Source organism: Alosa sapidissima, chromosome 21 (genome assembly GCF_018492685.1).
Source record: "Alosa sapidissima isolate fAloSap1 chromosome 21, fAloSap1.pri, whole genome shotgun sequence".
Taxonomy (NCBI): Eukaryota; Metazoa; Chordata; class Actinopteri; order Clupeiformes; family Clupeidae; genus Alosa; species Alosa sapidissima.
Window position 1 is genome coordinate 16304714 of NC_055977.1, and position 23368 is coordinate 16328081.

General features: G+C 41.3%; 2 protein-coding genes across 2 annotated transcripts in view; one reads left to right on the top strand and one right to left on the bottom strand.

The window, feature by feature from the left end:
* Positions 1–635: 635 nt before the first annotated feature.
* Positions 636–10631, bottom strand: srd5a1 (steroid-5-alpha-reductase, alpha polypeptide 1 (3-oxo-5 alpha-steroid delta 4-dehydrogenase alpha 1)). Its single transcript, XM_042075784.1, has 5 exons — positions 10115–10631; positions 9824–9990; positions 7161–7262; positions 3474–3624; positions 636–3198 (listed from the first exon to the last, which is right to left on the bottom strand). Exons 1-5 carry the CDS (start codon positions 10420–10422, stop codon positions 3132–3134), a joined length of 795 nt encoding a protein of 264 aa, XP_041931718.1. The 5' UTR covers positions 10423–10631; the 3' UTR covers positions 636–3131.
* Positions 10632–10796: 165 nt separating this feature from the next.
* nsun2 (NOP2/Sun RNA methyltransferase 2) overlaps positions 10797–23368 on the top strand; it is a 24257-nt gene continuing 11685 nt past the window's right edge. Inside the window, exons 1-12 of the mRNA XM_042075783.1 lie at positions 10797–11418; positions 11843–12000; positions 12165–12269; positions 12550–12655; positions 12804–12875; positions 13457–13541; positions 15175–15367; positions 18232–18306; positions 20464–20594; positions 21965–22038; positions 22386–22516; positions 23034–23130. Coding sequence (XP_041931717.1) covers positions 11335–11418; positions 11843–12000; positions 12165–12269; positions 12550–12655; positions 12804–12875; positions 13457–13541; positions 15175–15367; positions 18232–18306; positions 20464–20594; positions 21965–22038; positions 22386–22516; positions 23034–23130 — 1311 coding nt within the window. The 5' untranslated portion in view covers positions 10797–11334. The remainder of the gene's footprint in view (positions 11419–11842; positions 12001–12164; positions 12270–12549; positions 12656–12803; positions 12876–13456; positions 13542–15174; positions 15368–18231; positions 18307–20463; positions 20595–21964; positions 22039–22385; positions 22517–23033; positions 23131–23368) is intronic.

A 23368-nucleotide genomic window follows, 5' to 3' on the forward strand; every position in this document is an offset into this window, starting at 1 on the left:
AGAAAAGAGTAAACAGACAGACCCAAAAGAAAATCTCAGTGAGCATTGTCTGTACGTACACACCGCCACCGACTTGAGCTTCCAAAGAAGCTCTGGTCGCTCTGTCAAGGACGCTTGTCAAAAAAGTCCAGGGAAGCTTTGGACGCTCTGACGTGACAGCATTTTACGTTCCATCGTGTTCTATCTTAATAATTCCGTCTATTCGATTGGTTGCTCGTCGTTGGACGCTGAACCGCATCATAGCTCATTACCATAAAGTTGACTGACTGTCAACTTTCTGCTTGACGCTCAAGTCGCTCAAGACGACCAAAACGCGACGCCGACGAATTTAACGCTTCTGGCAGCTGAGAGAAGCTGGCTTCCATTGAAAATGAATGACTTCCTGACTCTTTGAAAGCTCAAGTCGGCGGCAACCTACGTACAGTTACTCTGAATTTGATCCAGACACATACCAGGCCTTTGCCCTCTAATAATGGCTACCACTTAGGACTAGATATTAATGGATATTAATTTTAAAATGGATATAATCCTAGCAAACCATTCAACAACATCACTGAAACAAAGTATATGAAGCAACAAAAAACTGTGGTCCTGTCACATAGTAAATGTGGAAAGATAAAACAACTGCACAGCCATAAAAAAAATACCTTTATTAGATTGTAATGTTCTGTTCAGCACATATATGGTTAGCGTTCCAAGTATAATGCTTAAACATGGCCTTCCATGTGCCAGTTTGCCCATTTTAAGCAATATCACAAATCTCAAGGCCAGACTAAGCTGAGAGAGTGAGCAAAAGAGAGGAGCTGCTGTTCTTCTCACTTGTTCCAAACAAGGCTGGCCAGCTAGAAGTGTTAAATTCTATGCACGCTTTTAAGATCACCCCTTTGGAAAAAAAGGCCATCCTCCAGGCTAATAAATCACGATGGGAAGCACTGGTCCGTACAGAGGCAGGAGAGTAGCAGCAGTAGGAGTCTCAGCACATCCTCCCCCTGCCACTGTTATGTAACAGCCTCTTCACTCCCTGCTCACGTGTGGCATGTGACAGTGTGAGAGGGAAACCCCTCTCAGCGAGACCACTGCCGTCAGCTCGTCTTAGCCTGCACCCAACACAAGACACACACACACACACTGTGCCTTGCCATGCTTGTGACTACCACACAACAAGCATCAGTGGTGCACGTGTATGCCAGTCAGATACATATGTCACAAACATCTATAAAGAAGAGGTGAACATGCTACCCCAAGTGCCCCCCAAGGCTACATGAGAGTAGAGTGTGTGAAAATATACTGGCTGACATGGTTGCAACATGCCCTGCTGCTATCTTGTTAACCCATGTAAACACATTCCAGTATTCTGTGAGTGGGGGGAGGGGCGTACATCTATCTGTATGTATATGCGTGAGACAGACATTGACAGAGAGAGAGAGAGAGAAAAAGAAACAATCAACATGATGGGTATTTGAGTAGCACTCAGGTTTACCTCACAGGAAATATAGGACAATGATGACAGCTAACTTACCTCTTCAAACTGCACATAGCTCCAGGCTTGGGTTGCATAGCACGTCTGTGCAATGCCACATAACATACAGCAGTAGGGGTGGGAGCTGGTTGGGTGGCCTACATGTCAATGGGAAGGTTTCTGTTGGAGCATGTCTGTGGCATGCATGCTGTGAAACTTCAGATAAGGCCCAGATATCGCAAGATAAGGCCCATATCGCAGTACAATATAAAGAAGTATTCTTGATCTGCTGAGAGAGCTCAAAGTACTCAATACATTCAGCATGTTTGCATGCTCACGAAAAACCTTTGAAGTCAATTATTAGTGCAAAGAAACTTTCTGTTCCCTATTTGATCATATCCACAGCAGACCTAATTTGTCTTCTTGATGGTAAACTGCCGACAGGCACTGTTTTGTGCTCAAGATCTTAAGAAATGCACTGCCTGTTGATAATACAGCATTGTGAGTCTACTTCAACTATCAGAGTATCCTGTTAAGAAACCAAATACATCCAATATAGCATATTATTGTTAAATTAAGTTTTAATATAAGAAATTGTGTAGTAAGAAACCGTCCCTCATTTTCTTTAAATGTCCAAGAAGTGACTTCCACGACCTTCACATAAATTCAATTGTTTGATCTAGCAATCCGCTATGCCTACCATACCAAATCAAAGCCTAAAATAATTGCAAAGATAACATCCTGTTTATAAAAACAGCCAGGCAGCACAGTACACGTGCCTGTTCTGTTATGACTGGATAGACTGGGCAGAGAGCTGAAGTTGGTGAACGAGGCCCCCTGGAGATGACTGCAGGTGAGCAGCAGACAGCCCCCTTCTCCAGCCCCAGCCAGGCTGACCTCTACAGCTGTTTACAGTGGCCGAGATGTTACCAGTGGCCAGCTTCACTCATAGGACTTATATTATTTTTATTATTTCAAAAGTGTTGTGTATAAGACACCTTTGTATACCCAGGGAGCACACATACTAATGAAAAATGTGCTAATATCTGTGTCATTCTGTACAATGTATAACAGATTGTGGTTAGTGTAAAAAAAATATTTACGTATTTATTTATTTATACATTTTAATGGGTCGCTCCAACACAAGTTTGGGTTTTCGTCCTAAAGAAGACCTGTGGACTGGAACATGTTAACCAAGTTAATTCTCTTCTAATGAAGTTGCTAGAAGGATATCCTGGAATATCTTTATTTCCGTGGAACTTGTTGAAGAGTGGAATTCCACCAAATAAATGTCCTCAAGTGAAAACACCAGGAAAAATTGCAGCATGTACAATGCACCACATGATGTCTTTGAGCTTATAAGAGTTCCAAGGACGGATGAGGATATATAGCTATACCCCTCCCGATACTGGTTCGGCTCATGAGTCAACTTCAAAGAGAAGTGTTACATCAACCTCAGATTTAGTGTGTTGTTCAAGCAAAACCCAATTTCTTACTCACAGCTTCGTATGGTGTTGTTGAATGAATGAAGTAATTTCACAGCATAAAACATAATCTGATGTGCCCTTCGAAGAAAGGTTTACAGAAATAAAGTAAAACAGTGTCTGTTATTGGTGCAGGGTAGGATCCATAGGCTAGTATGGTTTGCAAAAATCTAGAAAATGACATGATTTCAAAAAACAAAAGGTAACAGAGCTTTTCTTGATTTTGGGTAGTCTTCAAATTTTGTGAGGTACCACCTGCAACATCAGACAAAAAATGACAGTATTGACATATTCAGTATATGAATTAATAAAAACTCTCAATATACAAACACATGCAGTACAGCAATTATTATTGACTCTTGACAGCAAAAGAGTAAATCCCAGCAAGATGTCAATGTAAACATCTTTAGAGGATATATTGACTACACAAAACTAAATCAGAGACGGCATGACTCAATTGTTCTGAGAAATTATATTAACTTAGTTCATATTGGTTTGCAGTATACTGTGGTGAGGTTGTGCATGCTTACTTGTGGTGTGCCATTGCCCTGCTGGCCAGAACGACCAGGGTGAAGAAGGCGAACGCCAAGCTGTGGATAGAATGACCAGCCAAGGCAAATCCAGCCCATTCCGTAATCTCCCCGAAGAAGTTTGCTCCGGAGACAAACTCAAACAAACCACCTGCAGAGAGGAGAAGGCATAGAGAGAGAGAGAGAGAGAGAGAGAGAGAGAGAGAGAGAGAGAGAGAGAGAGATTTATGCTCTGGATCATCCAAGCATTCAATACATTTCCCCAGGCTTAAATAAATAACTTGGGAAAACCCTGCAGTAAAATGTCTGATAGTGCTTTGAATTTAAATGGCACACATATGCAAAACACAGCCTGAAATTCGATAACTAATTTGATTGGGCTCACATGGGAAATATTAAATGTGCAGAGAGTAGCAGCTGCTCTGTCAACTTACCCTGGTTAAATAAAGGTTGATTATATTACAGGTGTTTGATGGATGGAGTTGAAGGCAAGTCAACGCCTTATTCTTCGACAATATCAGAGATATAAGACAGACTGATGACCGGGGAAGTATAGGCAGCACTAACGCCTTGACAGAGACACCATTAGGACCGCACAAGAGCCAGTTAGTAACAACTCATTTTGGATGCCAAGCTGGGAGTCGCTAATTAGGTGTGTATTGTTCCACGTTGTGCTGCGGTATCCTCATTTACTTAGCCAGGGAGCGGGATGCAAACAGACAAGACAGGAGTGCGATACAAAGACACTTTTTCTTTGACAAACACACCAAATTAATTTGCTCAATGACTAAGATGCAGTATAGAGAGAACGAGAGAGAGATAGAGATAAAGAGTTCACTCTGGTTGGATAAGTAATGATTTATTATTTATGATTTATTATTTATTTGCTATTCTAGATAAACATCAACAGCGGGTTTTCAAGTCTGAAAACAGCGAGCAAGCTGTCACTACCAACACACATCCCACAAATTGGATTGTTTCACTATCAACAAAAACACAAGCCAGAGCAAACAATGGATGGCAAAAGCTTTCACTGACATCAAAAATCATCCAAGGACTGGTGCTCTGTTCATTTTGGTTCCACAGAATGCTGAGAGAGCTCCAAGAGCACATAAACATGACAAAACGATACTTTGTCCTGTCAGACATCATGACTGTCTGCAGGGAATTAATGTCCTGGTGGGTTGCTTGGCCAATGACTCACAGAGTAAAGGGCATCTATTTATAATTCTAATGACACATACAAGGTCTGTTCATCACAGAACTGTGGTCTGTTGTTTTGGTCTTCAAATCAAAAGCTCATCTGTGAGATTAGAACCTAAGTCAGACTGTGAGTGTAACCAGAGACTTTCTAATGAGGAGACACAGCACTCAAAAAATCCTCCATAGAAATGCATGGGCTTAGTTTGTAACGCCAATATGGCAGTCGTCTACGCATATCACACCCCTTCCGTGGCAAAACGTTGACATGTGAATACATTGAGCCAATAATGTGGTGTGTTGTGAAGACATCGTGCCAATCATGTGTTGTGATCTCGCCGCTGGAGCAAGATTGCAGTAGATTGGTGTCGTGAAGCCTTGCGCACGCTCATTTCTGCCGAGATGGATGCCCGATGAGTGCCCAAAAAGCATTGCCATATGGCCGCCGAGTGGAGGGACTTGCCGAAAAGGACTTTGGTGTAACACTGTACCTCAAAATGTCAGAGGGCCCTATCATGACAGTCTAAAGCGCATCGTCACTAGTCAAAAGCTTATTCAAATTTAGATAGATAAATAGATAGATACATACTTTATTGATCCCCAGGGGAAATTCAAGGTAATTTAGTAGGATGTTCAGTCCACATTAGGAGTGTTTTTGTTATCAAACGTCGAGGGCATGGCGCAACAAGGTGTTCCTAGGTTTCTTAATCAGTCATGGGTGTGTTTGGGGCGTAACATCATTTAAACCAATGAGAATAACATCTGTCACTCCCTTTAACGGCGCAAAGCGCAACGTCAAAGAATGCATCAGTATTTTGACAGTCAACGGCGCATTTGAAGAAGTCTGCTTGCAAGACCGTATGGAACAGTCATTCCACTAAACCTTTTTTTTACTTTACTAAAACCTAGCATAGCCATTTAGCATTTGCACTCGTCTATTATTTGAACTCATTGGCAAAGTGAAACTAACTTCACCATGGTGTCAGTCAACAACAAGACAGTTATACGCAGTAAGTTACTTTCACTATTGACTGACAATGGGTTACCATCGAAAACATAGGCTGGAAAAAGCAACACTTACCCTAATATTTTTTGAATGACTGAATAAGACAATGTTTATCCTGCAGAGGAGTTGCTTATATCTCGTGATAGTGCGTCTTCAGCTGTGCTCTCGCCTAATCATTTTTAACCGTCATTACCAATTGTAAGATGTATTTCATAATATCTTTATTCTAATTATGTTTCCCATTGTAGCCTAATCGTGTAATTTCTAATGTTTTGCATGGATGTGCGCGTTCATGGAGGATAGAAGGATGGTGCGTTGTGAACCCACCAATATGACTGTTGACAATGCACTCTTAAAATAACATATAAACAACTCGCCATAGACTTCTGACCAGGTTTCTCTTGGTCAGTGGCGTAATGCGTTTTAGGTGGTGTACAATAGCGATTTTTAGACAATGTGCTAGGCCACTCCCTAGGTTGTTAATTGCCACACCCCTGGGCGCATTGTTTAAAAAATAAACGTGAAAAATAAGAAAATAAACTTTGCGCCGGGTGGAAAACGAGTTTTATGTCATGCGCCAGGGTGCAAAAAAGGGCCCAGAATCATTTTCACTGAAATTAGATTCTGGAGATTCTTTTTTTTTTGTCACAGGACTCATTTGGATCTCATTTGCTTTCTGATTATTAAAAACATGATTGTTTGGCCTTGCAGTATCTTGTCACTAGATTATTAGATATCATTATATAATACATTGCATTATAAGATATATATAATATATAGAAATGATCAACAACTGTAGTTTGATCATATTCAGGTAGAGTAGTCTACGGGGGTGAATGCCACTGTCCACCAGTCTTCATTTAAAACTCCACTCCCAAAGGTAAAAGTTAACATTATAATTGTATTATTTCCACATTGCATCAATTTGCATGATGTATTTGCTATCACTACATGAGACAGATGTTCAAGTGAAGAAGACGCATTCATTTATAAGGGTGCAAAACGTGACGAAGGTGGTAAAAACAAAATGTTGATCTCATTTTTTTGTAAAGTGGCCTAGCATCCCAAATGCAGATACTGGCGAGAAGTTGAATTCTGATTTGTTTAAATGTAAATATTACAAGGATTAACATCATTCTTACAACATATGATGCAACATGTTATTAAAAATAATTATTAAAAAGAAACTGCCCTCATGATAGGCAAGCTGTTTGTGGTGCATAAGCTGTGTTGTTGGCCAGAGGGTGTTTGAAGGGGAGAAGGAAAGATGTCCTCTTTCGGTGTAGTAAGTCAACATGTCCTTTTTAGTGTGGTAACTCAACATGTCTAGCCTGACAAGCCAGACCAGTCTAGGCTATACAACATGTCCTCTTTAAGTGTAGTTCTCTTTCAACTGCTATGTAAACCGCACCATAATACACACTGAAATCTGAATACAGGGACCTGCATACTGTGTGAATTTGTCTGACACATGCGGTTACCTCTAGGGATTTTGTAGCCAGTCTCTCCAGGCTTCCGGAGGTTCCTAAGGATGTGGTCTGAGTGCACATTGATAAGCCACCCAGCAAACCAAAGGATGGCACCTGCAAAAAAACACATTGGATGATGAAGTGCACTGATGAACTGATTGGTTGTCATGCGACACATGACACATTTTGATGCACCTCTCCTACATGGTTCATCAGAATCATGTCAAAATTAGAGGACATGATATCAAGATGTTGCTGATGTTGAATTGTGAAGGGATTGTTAGGTTGAAATGTGTCCAAATGGATGATGCAATGAATTTAAATATCTCACCGGATATACAGGAAATGTGTTATAGTCACAATGAATTGGAATTAAAATAGCCCCACATCATCACATACCCTTCACCATACCTAGATATTGACTGATCATTATTTCAATAATTGTACAGCAACTCAAGTTATTGTACAGCATACATAATTTTTTATTTAATCCTATCTTTTATGGACAGAGCCCTCACAAATAAACTGATATCAAGAATTAACATAGTTGGTGATGGTGGCAGGGTGCCTTCAAAAGGTAATTACAATTTCTGTTCTATACACCTGATTAACTTACCTTACTTATTTTTTTAATGCTATGATTTTTATCTTAAATCAACAATAACAAAATGTATGGCAATTGCTGTTTTATTTTTTTAGGTGCCATCCAGCAGTCCCAGCCTGGAGCCAGAGGCTGGTACTGCACGTCAGATGGGGGATGATCTATGTTAGGCATCAGAAAGGTGGTGTAAGCAAGAAGGCAAGTGCTATGATGATATCACAAAGACATACTACTGCTCAGAAGTGTAGGGTCACTTTTAAATGTCCTCTTTATCAAAAGTGTATAAAGTGTATCCCAAACTATACTATAATGGTGGTGTATATATAGTACACATCTGCAATTACTTCTATTGCACCTGACTTCTAGGCTGCTAGTGTGGGTTTGCTTTTATTCGTCAGACAAGCTGAGTACTTTGCATTAAAGGTGCTTTAAACGATGTTGGGTAACGTCACTTATGTTGACGTTCAAACAAAACAGAGAGCTAGCTTGCCCCTCCCTCCCATGCAACTGAAACTCTCCTGAACGTCCATGTCGTCGGTGATTGGCTGGAACAGTTTGTTATGTGTCATGGTCCAGGCTGGACCAGGCTGCAACATCGCTTAGAGCACCTTAAATTATATTCATGGACAGGGTCAATCGTGAAATATATTCTTATATATGCTTTCTTTCTCTTTTATAGACACTTGACTTTTACTGCCGAAGGTACCATCAGAGCACCTCTCCCTACCCTGCAGGACATCTATACCAGAAGAGTACGGACAAGAGCCCAAACTATTTTAACGGACATTTCATTCCCTGGCCATGGACTGTTTTAACCACTGAGGTCAAGCAGACATCTCTGTTCCCACATGGCTAAAACAGACTGAGGAGGAGTTTCTTTCCTCAAGCGGTTCCACAAATTTTAAATGAGTGATTTAAAATATATATGTATTTAGGTTCTTATATTTTTAATGCTTAATGATTTGAATTGTTTTTTTTATAAAATATAAGAGTACAAATATTATTATATGTTAATATTATAAGTATTGTAAAGTTGTAAAGGGGACAGGAATGTAATTGCAAAATATTTTTCACAGGTGATTTTGTTAACAAAACAGAAACAAAGGAAAGATGTTTGAATACATGTTGGTGGGGGGGGTTTGCAAAAGATTTTTCATAAGTAATTTTGTTTGAATGTAAAAAAAATGAAAAAGGTGTTTGAATACATATCATTTGAAAAAAATAACTTGTTTTTTTCCTCTGTACACAACACTGCAATAGTGAAGAACCATACACTGCATTTAAAGAACCATTTACATATAAGCAAGAACCATTCTTATCTGAAGAACCATTTTTTAATGGTTCTACAATGATCAACATGGGTTTCTAAAGAACCCTTTTAAAAGAGGTTCTCCAAAGAACCTTATTTTCTATAAGTTCTTTGAAGAACCATAAATGGTGCCTTGAAGAACCCTTTCTTGGCGGTTCTTTGAAGCACCTTTGAGGGTTCTTTGAAGAACCATTCAATGAAATGGTTCTTGTTCTTTGTTGAACCAAAAATGGTTCCCCTATGGCATCACTCTAAAGAACCATTTTTGGTTCTGGTTTGCACCTTTTTTTTCTGTGTGTATGGATAATTATAAAAACGGTCCTTTCATTATACTAATAAAACATGAACAATTATTTTTATCACCCCTTGGTCAGCTCCTGTCTACGAGTATAGTAATATATATCAATGGTGATGCACCTTTTGTTTGCACCTCCAACAGCATGGCGTAGCCTACCTGTTGTCGCCCACAAATGCCCAGATGTTTGTATCAAAGAATACAAGACAATAGATGACTGTAATGCATAACACCCCCATCAGCTCATACTTCTTGACTGATATTTAGTCTATTCTATTATATTGTATTCAAGTCTGCCACATCACTCAACGTGATTCAAACTCCAATCTTTTTAGTACCGAAAATGTGCACTGTTGAACTGATATATTTTCAACAACCAACTCAGCTCGCATTGTGATCATGGCTTTAACACACAGTATACATCAAAGAGGTGGTGGTAAACAACACCAACCTGCAGGGCATAGACTCACCTGAGATGAAACAGGGATGTGTAACCCAGTCTGCAGGGTACTCTGCATAATGACTCAAATATCTTGTTTGCAGATAGCCATTGAATATGCAGAAGACAATGGCGAGTGCAAAAGACACAAAAGGTGTGGGTTTCCCCCCTCGAATTAAAAACGGGTATATAAGAGACCTAAAAAACAACATATTATTGTTATTATTACATATATTACAACTAAGCAAATTTAATTAAATTGATGGTGCAGCTTGATACAGACATTTCAGACAATACGTCTAGAGGATTTACTATTGCATACCTTTGTACATAATGGCAAAAATACATGCACAATAGTAATTGATTTGGCAGGTGAGATGTTCTCGACGCTGAGGTAAAGAAGACCAAACAGAAAGGTACCAGGATTGCCGGAAGCTCTTGTACAAACCAAGCGAATTTGACGTTGACAGGAAATCCGTATCTGCTGGAGGCGTACCTGCCATAAGGTACGTTCTCAAAAAGTAACGTTACAAAAGTTAGAAGTGCCATAAGTATCAATAAGTAAGCGCTGCAGTCTAAGATGTATAGCTCCTCTGCCTCTGAGAACAGGCTTTTCAGGATGTAGTCCATAGTAGCCTACACCTTCATTCAGCCGAGATCAACTAGTAATTTGAATGAATATTACACTAAATACTAAGCTTAGACAATAAAACGTAACCTGCATGTAAATAACAGATATAATGCACGCTACAGCACCTTCAGTTTTAACGAATGGAAATTGTTCAGCTTCACTCACAGTGGCAGAAACGCATGATCAGCTAAGCTGTTATACGTGACGCACCAATCCGAGAGAAGCTAGGCGTGTCATCAATATGAAGAAGCCAATGAAAACGTACTTTTTGAAAACATTGCCATCCCTATTATGTATATTATTAAACATCACGTTACCTAAGAACTAGTTGCTGTCAAAAAATTAAGTAGCGCAGATATGTTGTTTTTTCTTTTGGGAAGAGAGCATTGTTTCTGGTACCATGGACTTAACTATCATGCAAATTGCTTTCACAAAATGATGATAGGACTATTTTGTCACCTCTGAATTTCCCTACAAGCACACTGATTAGAGCACGTACTTTTGAACAGATTCTCATTTTAAAGAGAAAGTAAGATATTTGACAGTGCTTGCATTAACCACCCCACTGTAGCCTAGTCATCACCTCGGGAGTCTGGATCTACTGACCAATTTTAACACGTATTTTCTGGATAGGTATTTAATTCTGCAAATATCTGAACCATTGGCTGTACAATACTAGTAGGTCTACAAGTATACTAGTATGATTTTATGAGAAAAAATAAATCGCAGGCGCTTATGGTCACCTAAAAAGGGTCCTTTCTCCATGTAGCGAGTGTAGAGTTGACGTCATTACCAGTTGAACACGAGTGTTCCTTGCTGTGCTTAACAACTGGATAGAGTTGAGCAAGCTGAATTTCACTCATTCAAAAACGCTGCCCAGATTTATTTCCCGAGTTGTTACCTACCGCAACATGGGTAAAAGAAACAGAGACAAACAACGAAAACAACAGCAGAGGGATGGCAAACCTGCTGATGACAGAGACAGAAATAATGCCGTAAGTAACGTTTGCCCATGCCATCTCACTTCTAGAGGCAATGCTTAGTCTCTGCCAGCCGAATCGGTTTAATTGTGCAAATATGATTTTGTGTCTTTCCAACCTGTCAGTTGTTGAGAAGTTGTTTGTTAAATCTAACCTGATTGCATTAGCTTCGTGCGATACAGTGCACCAAGCACGTAGCTAGCTAGCCTAGAGCTACACATTTTGCAAATGGTGCTGAAAACGTCTAAGAATGCAATGCAATGACTTATTGTGATTGTTTGCAAATGGGTCTGGCGGGGAATGTTACCTAAACATTGGTTGAATATTGCTGTTAAAGGGTACTATATGTTTCTTTGTTCAGCCTGCTTTATTTGTTGTCATAACCTTAACAGAAAGATATGTAACTCTAGACATGATTTGCTATGTTCTCCCATGCTAGGGTTGGGGTGCAGGTTACTCTGAAATCATCAAGGAAAACAAGCTGTTCGAGCAGTACTATAAGGAGCTTAAGATCGTGCCAGATGGAGAGTTTGAGGAATTTATGGATGCTATGCGGGAACCTCTGCCTGCTACCATACGCATCACTGGATATAAAAGGTTACAACATGGGCAATTCTGCTCTTCTCTTTCTCTTACTGGTGCGTTACTAATTATCTGGTGGAGCAAGCAACATAGCTGTAGGCCTACTGTCAGATAATCAGCCAGTGAGTCTGAATGTGTCGTCTGCCTTTTTACATACAAACATATGTTTCCTTCATCAGCCATGCCAAAGAGATCCTTCACACTCTGAAGGAAAAGTATTTCAAGGATATTCAGGATCTTGAAGTGGATGGTCAGAAGATAGAGGCCCCACAGCCTCTTAGTTGGTAGGTGGCCAAAAGTGTACAAGTGTTTACTATTTTAACTGAACGTGTGATCTCCAGATGACAGACCTTCATGGTCCAACTCTGTACTCCTTTGCTGCACTATAACCTAAACCTAAGCCTCAAGGTGCAACATGCATCATATAATGTGATACAGATTTGTGAATAGCAGCTTCAGCCATGCCTGATGGTCTCTCTTGCTTTTGAATGAAATGCTTGATGAGGAATCAAGCACAAATTTATCTGAATGTTTTCTCAACCCGTTTCCTGATTCCTGCCTCAGGTACCCTGATGAGCTGGCGTGGCACACCAACCTGAGCAGGAAGATTTTGCGCAAGTCTCCCCTGCTAGAGAAGTTCCACCAGTTTCTGGTCAGCGAAACAGAATCGGTAGGTTGAGAGCCTTGCAAGTTTAGCGCCACTGTGTAACCAGAGGCTTGTTAATGAGTAATCCAATGAATGACAAGGCTAATCTGTATTTTGTGGGATTAGCCGTTTTAGATGAATCACCTCTTGATTGTTTTTTCCTTTCTGCCAGGGAAACATAAGCAGACAAGAAGCTGTCAGTATGCTCCCTCCTCTGCTTCTTAAAATTGAGCCACACCACAAGGTAATACTTCACTGATACTAAAAAAAAAAGACATATTTTGAGTTAACATTGGCTTCCTTTCAAGACATTGGGGACAGCCGTGGCCTACTGGTTAGGGCTTGTAACCGAAGGGTTGCCGGTTCGATCCCCGGCCCCTTAGGAAAAATGTGGGTGGGGGAAGCGGTTGAGCACTGCTCTCCTATGCCCACATCCCAAGGCACCTAACCCCTCACTGATCCCCGAGCGCCGCTGTGGCAGGCAGCTCACTGCTCTGAGTTAGTGTGTGCTTCACCTCACTGTGTGTTCACTGTGTGCTGTGTATGTTTCACTAATTCACGGATTGGGATAAATGCAGAGACCAAGTTTCCCTCACGGGATCAAAAAAGTATGTATACTATACTTGTACTGTGTGGTTTGGGTCACTTCATTTCCTGACCCAATTTCATTTTTTTTATGGATTTTTTGGGTTGTGTTGCTTTGACTGTTGACTGTTGTGTTGCTTTGACTGTTGTTTGCTGTGACTCCTCAACATTGTAGTTGTAAAGTGTTTATTGTGTTGTATTGTTTGTTTATTTATTGTGTTGTATTATTTTTATCCGTAGATCCTGGACATGTGTGCTGCCCCAGGATCCAAGACATCTCAACTGATTGAGATGCTCCACTCCGACATGGATGTCGCGTTCCCTGGTAGGTGGCTTATTTTGGATTTATTGATTTTCCCAAAAGAAGGTTCTTCATGCATCTTTAGTTTGCTTATTATGACCGCCGCGCAGCGAAGCGGCGGTCATATAGGTTTAGTCAGATTTTTTTCTTTTTTTTTTTTTTTTCTTTTTCGCATGTCCAAATTTCCGTCAAGGATTCCCGGGACACTGAAAGACCGGGGTAGACGAAACTTGGTGGGCATGTAACCCCATATGGATAGCATGGAACCATCGTTTTTCGTTTTTGGCCGGAGTAGTAGGTGTAGGTGGCCGGAGACAGTTTTCTGTGAATATCTCGAGAACCGTAGGGCCTAGGAGGTCCACCTTTTTTTTTTGTATGTTGGTCTTAAGGGGGCATGTCAACCCATCCCATTACCACTTATTTCATGTATAGCGCCACCTAGTTAAAAATTAAAAAGCAAAAAATGAGGTGTTTTCATCACAATATCTCTGGCTGACATGGTCAAAACTGCACGAAATTGAAAGTGTAGGATCATTGACACCCTCCGAATGCATGCCAAGTTTTGGGAACTTTCGTTCATGGGGGGCCTTACAATAAAATAATTTATGTGTACATTTAGTGACCGTACACCAACAAGGATTCCCGGGACACTGAAAGACCAGGGTACACGAAACTTGGTGGGCATGTAACGCCACATGGATAGCATGGAACCATCGTTTTTTGTTTTGATCTGTAGCCCCCCCCCCCCCCCCCCCCCCCCCCCGCTGTACTGGACCCCCCTCGATTTGTCAGTTTTGTCTTTGTATAAGTATATAAGTATATATACTTTTTTGATCCCGTGAGGGGAAATTCTGCATTTAACCCAATCGGTGAATTAGTGAAACACAAACAGCACACAGTGAACACACAGTGAGGTGAAGCACACACTAATCCCGGCGCAGTGAGCTGCCTGCTACAACGGCGGCGCTCGGGGAGCAGTGAGGGGTTAGTTGCCTTGCTCAAGGGCACTTCAGCCGCGGCCCACTGGTCGGGGCTCGAACCAGAGTGCTAACCAGTGGGCCACGGCTGCCCAACACGTGTTCACACTTGATCACGTGTCTGTCTCAGGAGCTCACATTGTAAATCAGTAGAACTGGTAAAGCTGTTGAATTGCAATTGTGTTGTATAATGTCAGTGAGCCATGCAGTAATAGTGAGTTGTCTGTAAACCAAAAGAGAGAAATACATTTTTTTCTGAGGTGAAGATACTCCAGCCAATGCACAGCATGCATTTTTCTTGGCTGTTGTAATGGCCAGTATTGCTGGCTTATAGGGACTGTGGATTGATATTATCATTTCATATAAACATTGGCTCATTATAATGTTAGCGGTTGCTGGCTGATAATGACAGTTTTTTTATTTTGTTTGAGTGCTACATGAGACACATGTGCAATGAGCCTTCAGATTGCCTATGGATATCCGTAGTTCATCAGTGTAACACATCAACACTACTTTTTCATCTCTCTGTCTCTCAATTCAAATTGTCTGTCTGTCCCTCAATTCAAATGAGCTTTATTGGCATGCATATTTTAAAGCATAGCATTCAAAGCAAACCTATTTGAAAATCTGTTTGAAAATAAATAATAATTAATGATAACAAATATCTTTTTCTCTCTCAGAGGGCTTTGTGATCGCTAACGACTCAGACAACAAGCGCTGCTACCTGCTGGTGCACCAGGCCAAGCGACTGAACAGCCCGTGCATCATGGTGGTCAACCACGACGCCTCCTGCATGCCCCGTTTTCAAGTGGACAAGGATGGCGGCAAGGAGACCCTATTCTACGACCGCATCCTCTGTGACGTGCCCTGCAGGTGAGCTCCTCTAATGAACGCCGCCTGGCTCTGCCACCCATATGCTCACAATCTCACAATCCAAACTTTTCTCATCTGTTATTCCCCATTGGTGGAATGCAATACCAGTTCACTACCAGAGCACTACCACTATCCATCTCTATTTTCAAAAACCTCCTGAAGATCCAACTCTTCCAAGAGTACCTCCTCTCTTAGCACAGCTGGACATGCTTACTCTAGCACTTAACAATACCTTCTTCCCTATCCTGACTATCCCTCCTCTCCCTCCCTTGACTTTGCTTGAACTGTCATTCTATGTTACGTGAGTAGTACTTATTGCTGCACTAACAATATCCTAGTGGCACTCTACTTGTATTCTACCTTGATTGTTGTCGCTTTGGATAAAAGCGTCAGCTAGATCACTAAATGTAAATGTAGGTCATGCTACAACTTCTGTGCTGCTTGATACAAGAGGAAAACACCCTCTGTTCAAGAAACCATGGTTTGTGATCAAGAAAGGCATTCAGACTTTTAAAAATATATAATTTTTTATTAGAATTTTTTTTTTTATAGACCCTTTCAAGAGACTTCCATTATTAGCATCATAGTTGGCCCCACAAGGCTTCCGTTTTAACATTCCATATGTTATCTTAATGCAGAGGAAGTAGATTTTGTTTTTATTGTTGAAAGGGTCTATATGACAATATTGCTGAAAAAATATTGCAATATTGTTTTCATCTTCAGTATCTTGCAGCTCATAGCCCTTAATATGTACACATTCAAATTGTCAGAGTGGTTCACCATAATGAAATCAGTCATGCATGCTTATCGATGATGATGATGCTGATGCACATTTACTATAATACAACAGTAATACATTTCTTTGCCATAGAGTGCCCTCAATTGCATTGCAATTGCTTAATTGTTTTGCTCATGTCCTCTGTAGTCCTATATTTCTGTTAGTGCGGTTGTTGTTGTTGTTGTTAATCTTAGTGTGTATCTTCCAAGCCTTAGTAATTAAGGTTTGTCCTAAGGAGTGCCCTGCTCAGTCAGTCAGTGCCACCAGTGCTACTTATAGACACAGAGACATGGTTGTGTGCATGACAGTGACCTTTAGGGGCAAACCGAATGGCTATTTGGATCTTCTCTTGTCAGCACAGAGTTTTACTTTTTCAATTATAGGTCATTTGTCATGCTGCAGGCTTTAAATATTCTACCCTGAAAATAATGAATGTTTAGAGACTTTTCTAATTTGAAGGCTTAAACAACCTTTTCTTAAGCTTTATTGTGTTAGATTTTTCATGTGAGACTGAAAGGTATGATTCAACACACACACACACACACACACACACGTCATACACGAAAACAAAAATTTTTGGACATTAAGTCCAATATCCTAGTGTCACACACGTCATACACGAAAACAAACATTTTTGGACATTAAGGTTCTGAACACTACAAAAGGAGCAAAAAGGAAACTTGGCAATGTGCCTGAGTGGAACTGATTGTTGTGGACGCCTCTGTCCTTATACAGCAATTTCAACTCTGGCTGCAGTCTGGGTTGCATGTCAAAACCCATCAAAGGTAGTTGTTTTCTGTTTTCGTACGCCGTCATCATATCATTTCATTTCTGCCTTAAATGAAGGCAAGAAGGCAGAGCTTCCAGTCGAGGAGGAAAAAAAGAGCTAAAATGACTTCTGGGAAGGATTTGTGGCTGCGCCGTTTGATTGTGTACTTTTCACTGAGAATACCCAGCTGAGGTTTCCCGCCCCTTCCCTGTCTCTTTTCATGTTCTGTTTTGATATTCATTTGTTGTCCAATTCATTTCTTTGTCATTTTGACTTCGCTGTGCACTTCTGTAATGTTTTCTCAATGGGGTGATGGATTTGCGAGGATGGACCGTAAATTTGCATTGGAGAGAGAGTTGTCATAGAAAGCTATATCTATCATAAGTAGATGTGGCCCAGAGGACACACGCTCACTCTCTCACACAGCCACACACAGAGAGTCAGGCCCACCGGACCAACTAGGTAGTCTGTGGTCCGAAGCATTAAAATGACCACAGGTTTGTTTTCATGTGCATGCATTCATGCGCGCACACACACACACACACACACACAGAAGTTATGTGCAGGAAAAGGATGTGTGTGTGTGTGTGTGTGTGTGTGTGTGTGTGTCTGTGTCTCTTTCTCGGCACAGCACAGATGGAACATTAAGCCCGTCGTTCCCTGCCAAGCACAACAGGCCTCTGTGCTCAGTACCAGGCTAGGATATGAAAGATGGGCACATGCCTTAAAAACACATATGCGGTCAGAGCATTTTTGTGCTGCGTCTGCGTTTTTTTCCCTCCACGGCGCGGGCACAGCTTGACTTTGCGCTGAGCGGCATAATTACGGCCTGCCGGCAGGGCCCTTTCAAGCCCAAACGGATCATGTTGCCCCAACACACAGACACGCTGCCCGAAATAGTGAGGAGGAAAACGAGGCCAAATTGGCAGTCCGGTTGATCTCACAACCAACTGCAGGAGAAGGACAACATCCATGTGACCTCTCATCGGGGTCACAGGAAGTGCATGCTTTGCTGCCTCAGATGAGCTGAGGCTGCAACTAATGACTCGACAGGGCGGTTTTGGGCCTGTTGTTTTTGTTCTGTCTGCAACAATGTGTATTTTTGCAATATGTTATACATTATGGATCACTGTGTTCGTGCTTTTAACTGTTCAATTGGGGGTGGGGTAGCAGCTGGTCTTTGTACTGTCAAAGAACATTTTGAAACACATGTGATTCACTATGATGTATTTTGAACCTGAGAGTAAGTGGTAGTGTTATACTGCATGTGGAGGTTTTTACAGTGTGTTTTTCCTTTGTTTTGTTCCATCTTTGCAGTGGGGATGGGACTATGCGGAAGAACATTGACGTGTGGAAAAAATGGACCACTAGCAACAGCCTGCACCTACATGGGTATGACTGTTCAATAGAGCTACTGACCAGTTTGTCTGGATGCACAATACATTAGTGTTGCACGGTGCACCGATACTAAAGTATCGCAATACCCTGAAATTAAAAATGTCACAATGCCTAATTTTATTAGTATCGATACTTTTGAGAATGACCATGTTCTTTTGAAGTAACGTGTGTGCACAAGGCATGCTTCTAGCGCCTCCTCCCCTAACCTGTGGCTGTGCGTCTTTTCTCCTCACACACACGTAAGCGCAGCTGTCGTGCTAAACAGCGAGACATGGAGACATGGCTGCTAGTTCAAGTGATGCTATGGTAACACATCATAATAGGCTAATATCAAGTTGATTTGCTCACTTGCATCTCACAAGTTTGTGTTGCTAACCTACCTAGGCTGTTGGATTTTGGTCATTTAGGCCTACTCATACAGTCTATGGGCCTACTATTTGGGTTTAATGTCATTTAGAAATAGGCTAAGCAACCATGGCAAACTTTTACATCTGAAGAGAGATCCTTGTTAACTATCCCGCTAGCTCAGGTCACGTTTGACAATTATTGCTCGCTAAAATCATTAATGAACATTGCAGGACACTTATCTCTTCTATGATCCCAGAAAGATTTTCTTCGACTTGTACATTTGAACATTTATTTTATCTAATGACATACAAAACATAATTAATTGCATCCACATATTCTTATGCACTATGTGCAACTTTTATTCACTAGACTAAAACCGTGAGACAAGGTCAATTACTAGTGATGGGCAAATGAAGCTTTGGTGAACCCACTGAACCACAGTAGAGTGAATCTAGCGACACTAGCTGAAAAGCAAAAAGATGGCCGCCACACATACATTTTTCAACATAAAAGTCCTTAGCAAACCAATGTTTTTGGTTACATATACTGGTTTGACTTTTATGTTAAAAAATCTACATGTGGCAGCCATATTGGATTTTTTCATTAGTGTTGCTAGCTTCACACTGCTGTGGTCTGGTTCACTGAAGCTTCATTTGCCCATCACTATCAATTACTCTCACGTAGGCTATCTCTTAAAGTGACAGGCACTCAATTACACACACAATCACCAATGTGCACTCAATTAGACCTACACACCAAATTAAAGTTATGCCTAAGTGTAATAGTTTAAAAATAGTTATAGTTTTAGAATAGTTTTCAAATTGCTAAATATATTTACTAGTAATTATGCAGAATATATGAAATATGACACAAGCCATCATTTTCCATGTGTGTTTGTGTGGAGAGAGTCAAGCAGAATCTGGGATGGCCACTGGTGTGAATGATCACACTACAGTATATTCAATGTTACTGATGATGATGTCAAGGTGGTGGGGCCCCCAAATCAAATACATTTTTTAGAAAGTATCGAAGAAGTATTGAAATCGCAATTATACTTTTATTACTTGGTATCGGTATCGAAACATTAATTTTGGTATCGTGACAACACTACAATACATACGGCTCCTGAACACAGTTGCGTTCTGTCAACGCATGCCAGATGGTAGCTATGTAAATGACTTAAGGTAGAACCGTAATGTGATTGGCTGGTGCCGTCTGTTGTTCGCTTGTTCGTAATTTGATTGGCTTGTGCCGTCCGTCGGTGCAGCAACAGCTAAACTTTTCAACGCGAGTGGCGGGAGCAACGCGATACAACGGACCCACAATTCAGTTCGGCAACGGATGACGTAAGCCCATGTAAAGTGAACGGGATGCGTCTCTAGCACTGCAACACACGCAACTGTGTGCGGGAGCCGATAGAGCCCATGCATTTTGGTTCTGGTGTGTTGATTTAGTTGTCAGTACTGGACATGCTTAATCAACTGGACATGCGTAATCTAGCACTTGACGATCCCCTTTCTAGAACTGTCAGTTGATTCTATGTAAGTGGTACTTATTGCTGCACTAACATGTCCTTGTCACACTGTACCCTGTTTGTTTCCTTTTTTTGCAAGTCGTTTTGGATAATAGCACCAGCTAATGACTAAATGTAAATGTAACCAGTAGTCTATTCTCAGCAATATAGTCTAGCTAGCTATATAGTCATTAGTCTATTGTCTCTACAATAGACAGGTACTGCTCAATTTGACTGAGTGAACTGTCAGTCAGCCTTCAATGTAAATGTGTGTATGTGTGATCCTTCAGGCTGCAGGTACGGATAGCTGTGCGTGGGCTAGAGCAGCTAGCTGTTGGCGGGAGAATGGTCTACTCCACCTGTTCCCTCAACCCCATCGAGGACGAGGCAGTCATCGCCACCCTGCTGGAGAGGAGTGAAGGTGCGCCGCCACACACACACACACACACTCATTCAGATCGTAATGTCATTGGAATGAGTAAAAACATAGTGTTTTGGGTTGCTATCGTAAACATGCTAATTACCAACCATTTTGTTTGAAAATTCTAAAACAACAATGTTTTTTAATACTTCAAAATAACATTTGCTAAATGAACCTTACATTTTTCAGTAGCCATAGGTGTGTAGATTTGAACAAAATCTAGTTTGGTTCTTACCGGGGCTTTTACTGCCTGAAATATCCGATTTTGTTTACCACGCTCGAAGTTTGGTGCTGGGCTGGTGGATACTTATTCCCAACCTTTCTCACGACACATCAAAGGTTAGCCCGAGAATTATCGTTGTCGCAATTCAAAATTCCACTGGAGCTCCAAGCGGATTTGTACACGCAGCCTTACAACACTGTTTACAACTCTTCAAGTCACGGTAAAATGTAATTTTTGGTACATAGCTAATTTAGATAAATGTATGGTGTGGGTGCTTGCATTTCTTTAGGAATCCGCCTTCTTGGTTTGTATAGAAATGAATATTAAGTGACACATACACATAAGAGGTTGGACATACGTGACGGTTGGTAATATGTGACGTTCCTATAAGTGTTTTTGCACTACAAAAATTGTGCAACCACAGTGGTGCAGTACCCATCAGAAATCATATTAAAACTTCCATTACCAGTTCTGACCATGGTGGTAATGTACATTTGGAATTCCATTTAGTGACCAGTTGAATAATAATAAGCTTTATTTGTATAGTAAAGTGCTTTACATTTGGAGCATATAGTATAAGTATATATACTCTTTTGATCCCGTGAGGGAAATTTGGTCTCTGCATTTATCCCAATCCGTGAATTAGTGAAACACACACAGCACACAGTGTACACACAGTGAGGTGAAGCACACACTAATCCCGGCGCAGTGAGCTGCCTGCATCAACAGCGGCGCTCTGGGAGCAGTGAGGGGTTAGGTGCCTTGCTCAAGGGCACTTCAGCCGCGGCTGCCCCAACATGTAACACAATAATAGTCAGTCAGTCATTATCAATCACTTTCACTTTTCTTCATTGCTGTGGCCGTTTATGATCCAATCAGCAACATATCAGAAATATAAAAAATAACATGTAACACAGTTATTAGAGAAGAGTCAGTCATTCCCCTTTGTTGCTGTGGCCGTTTATGATCCAATCAGTAACAGAAATACTATTATACTACTATGGATATATAAAGGCTTTGCTGACAAATGCCTAGGCTAACAAATGCTTAGGCCCCATTGATGCGGACTCCAAGCAGCCAGCCTTAGCTTGTTCTTAGCATATGTTCTTAGAATAGCCTTTGCCGTTGTGCTTGTCCACTTGATCAGGTGCCTTAGAGCTGGCCGACGCCTCAGCTGACCTCCCTGGGCTCAAATACATGGCAGGAGTCACATCATGGAAGGTAAGATACCCAGGTCCTTTCCCATTATGTTGCTAATGGGTTTTGTCATTGCCAGCGTAATCTCATTGACATTGAGTGTATAATTCACAACTTTGTTTATCAAGAATTGTGTAAGGCTGAAGCTTCAGTTTTCACATCTGTTGTGCCATTGTAATTTCCTTGGGATAAAGGTGGCTGCTACGTAATTGTTTCTCAGATCTGCCAACGCAACAAGACAGATAACATGGCACCCTTGATGTTTCCCTGCACTCTATTTTCTGACTGGCTTGAGCTAAAATGTGTTTGTTAGTGCAGTGCTTTGTTGTGTAAAGGAAATTAAATTGAGTCTCCTCCTCCCCTCCTGTCAGGTCATGACCAAAGAGGGCCAGTGGTACTCCGACTGGTCCGAGGTGCCGGCCAATAGACACACACAGATCCGCCCCACCATGTTCCCCCCGACAGACCCCGACAAGCTCAAGGACATGCACCTCGAGAGATGGTGAGTCCTCTTACTTACACACACACACACTCAGAGAGGGCCTCAGATGCGTGCAATCCCATGTCTTTTCATGGGTTAGAGGCTCATCAAAGTGGCCCTGTGGCTGCTGCTTTGATCCTGGGAAATGAAGAGCTGTCTGTGTCTGGCTGTCTGTCAGTGCCCCAGGTTGAGAGTGCAGTTCCACTTTTAACCACCAGATGGCATCACAAGTTCACCAGACTGGTGTTTCTTAGGCCACTTGAAGGCAAGAAGGCAGAGCTTTGGTGCTCAACAGATTTCTCTTTCTCCTCTGAAAGACTGATGGAAGAAATGGGATATTATATATTAAGCCTTGCGTTTGGCTACATTAGACATGCTCCACGAATGAAGGGACTTAAAATGGGCTAGCTTTTAGACTTATGGATTGGTTTGTTTGGTTGATTTATTTATTGTTGTTGCTTATTTTCATGATTGCGAGACTAGACGTTTTGTGATCATGACGTTTATTTTCCTAATGTGTGTTTGTGTTTGCGTTTAGCATGAGGGTCCTTCCTCATCATCAAAATACCGGGGGTTTCTTTGTGGCAGTGCTGCTGAAGAAATCTCCCATGCCCTGGAACCGCCGTCATCCACGGGTAATGCATTTGCTCGCACGCACACGCACAACTTTCAACCTCCCACAGTCGTCAGATCACCACAACCACACTTGCACCTGCTTACTTCCTCCACCACACTGAATGTCCAGATTAATCTGAGAAACGTGAACCGAAGTCGTATTGGTTTCAGTCTGCCTCAAAACGAGAACCACACCAAAGGTTAACAACAAAAAAAAAAAAATTACTGAGCCTCTCTAGTTCTGTTTTCCAGCCTTTC

Excerpts from the sequence above, each read along its gene's own strand:
- srd5a1 (XM_042075784.1), bottom strand. The coding sequence starts at position 10,422 with ATGGACTACATCCTGAAAAGCCTGTTCTCAGAGGCAGAGGAGCTATAC. Across the intron at positions 7,263-9,823 it reads ACATCCCTGTTTCATCTCAG|GTGCCATCCTTTGGTTTGCT; the intron begins GTGAGTCTATGC and ends GTTTTTTTGCAG. Across the intron at positions 3,199-3,473 it reads AGGGCAATGGCACACCACAA|GTGGTACCTCACAAAATTTG; the intron begins GTAAGCATGCAC and ends CTGATGTTGCAG.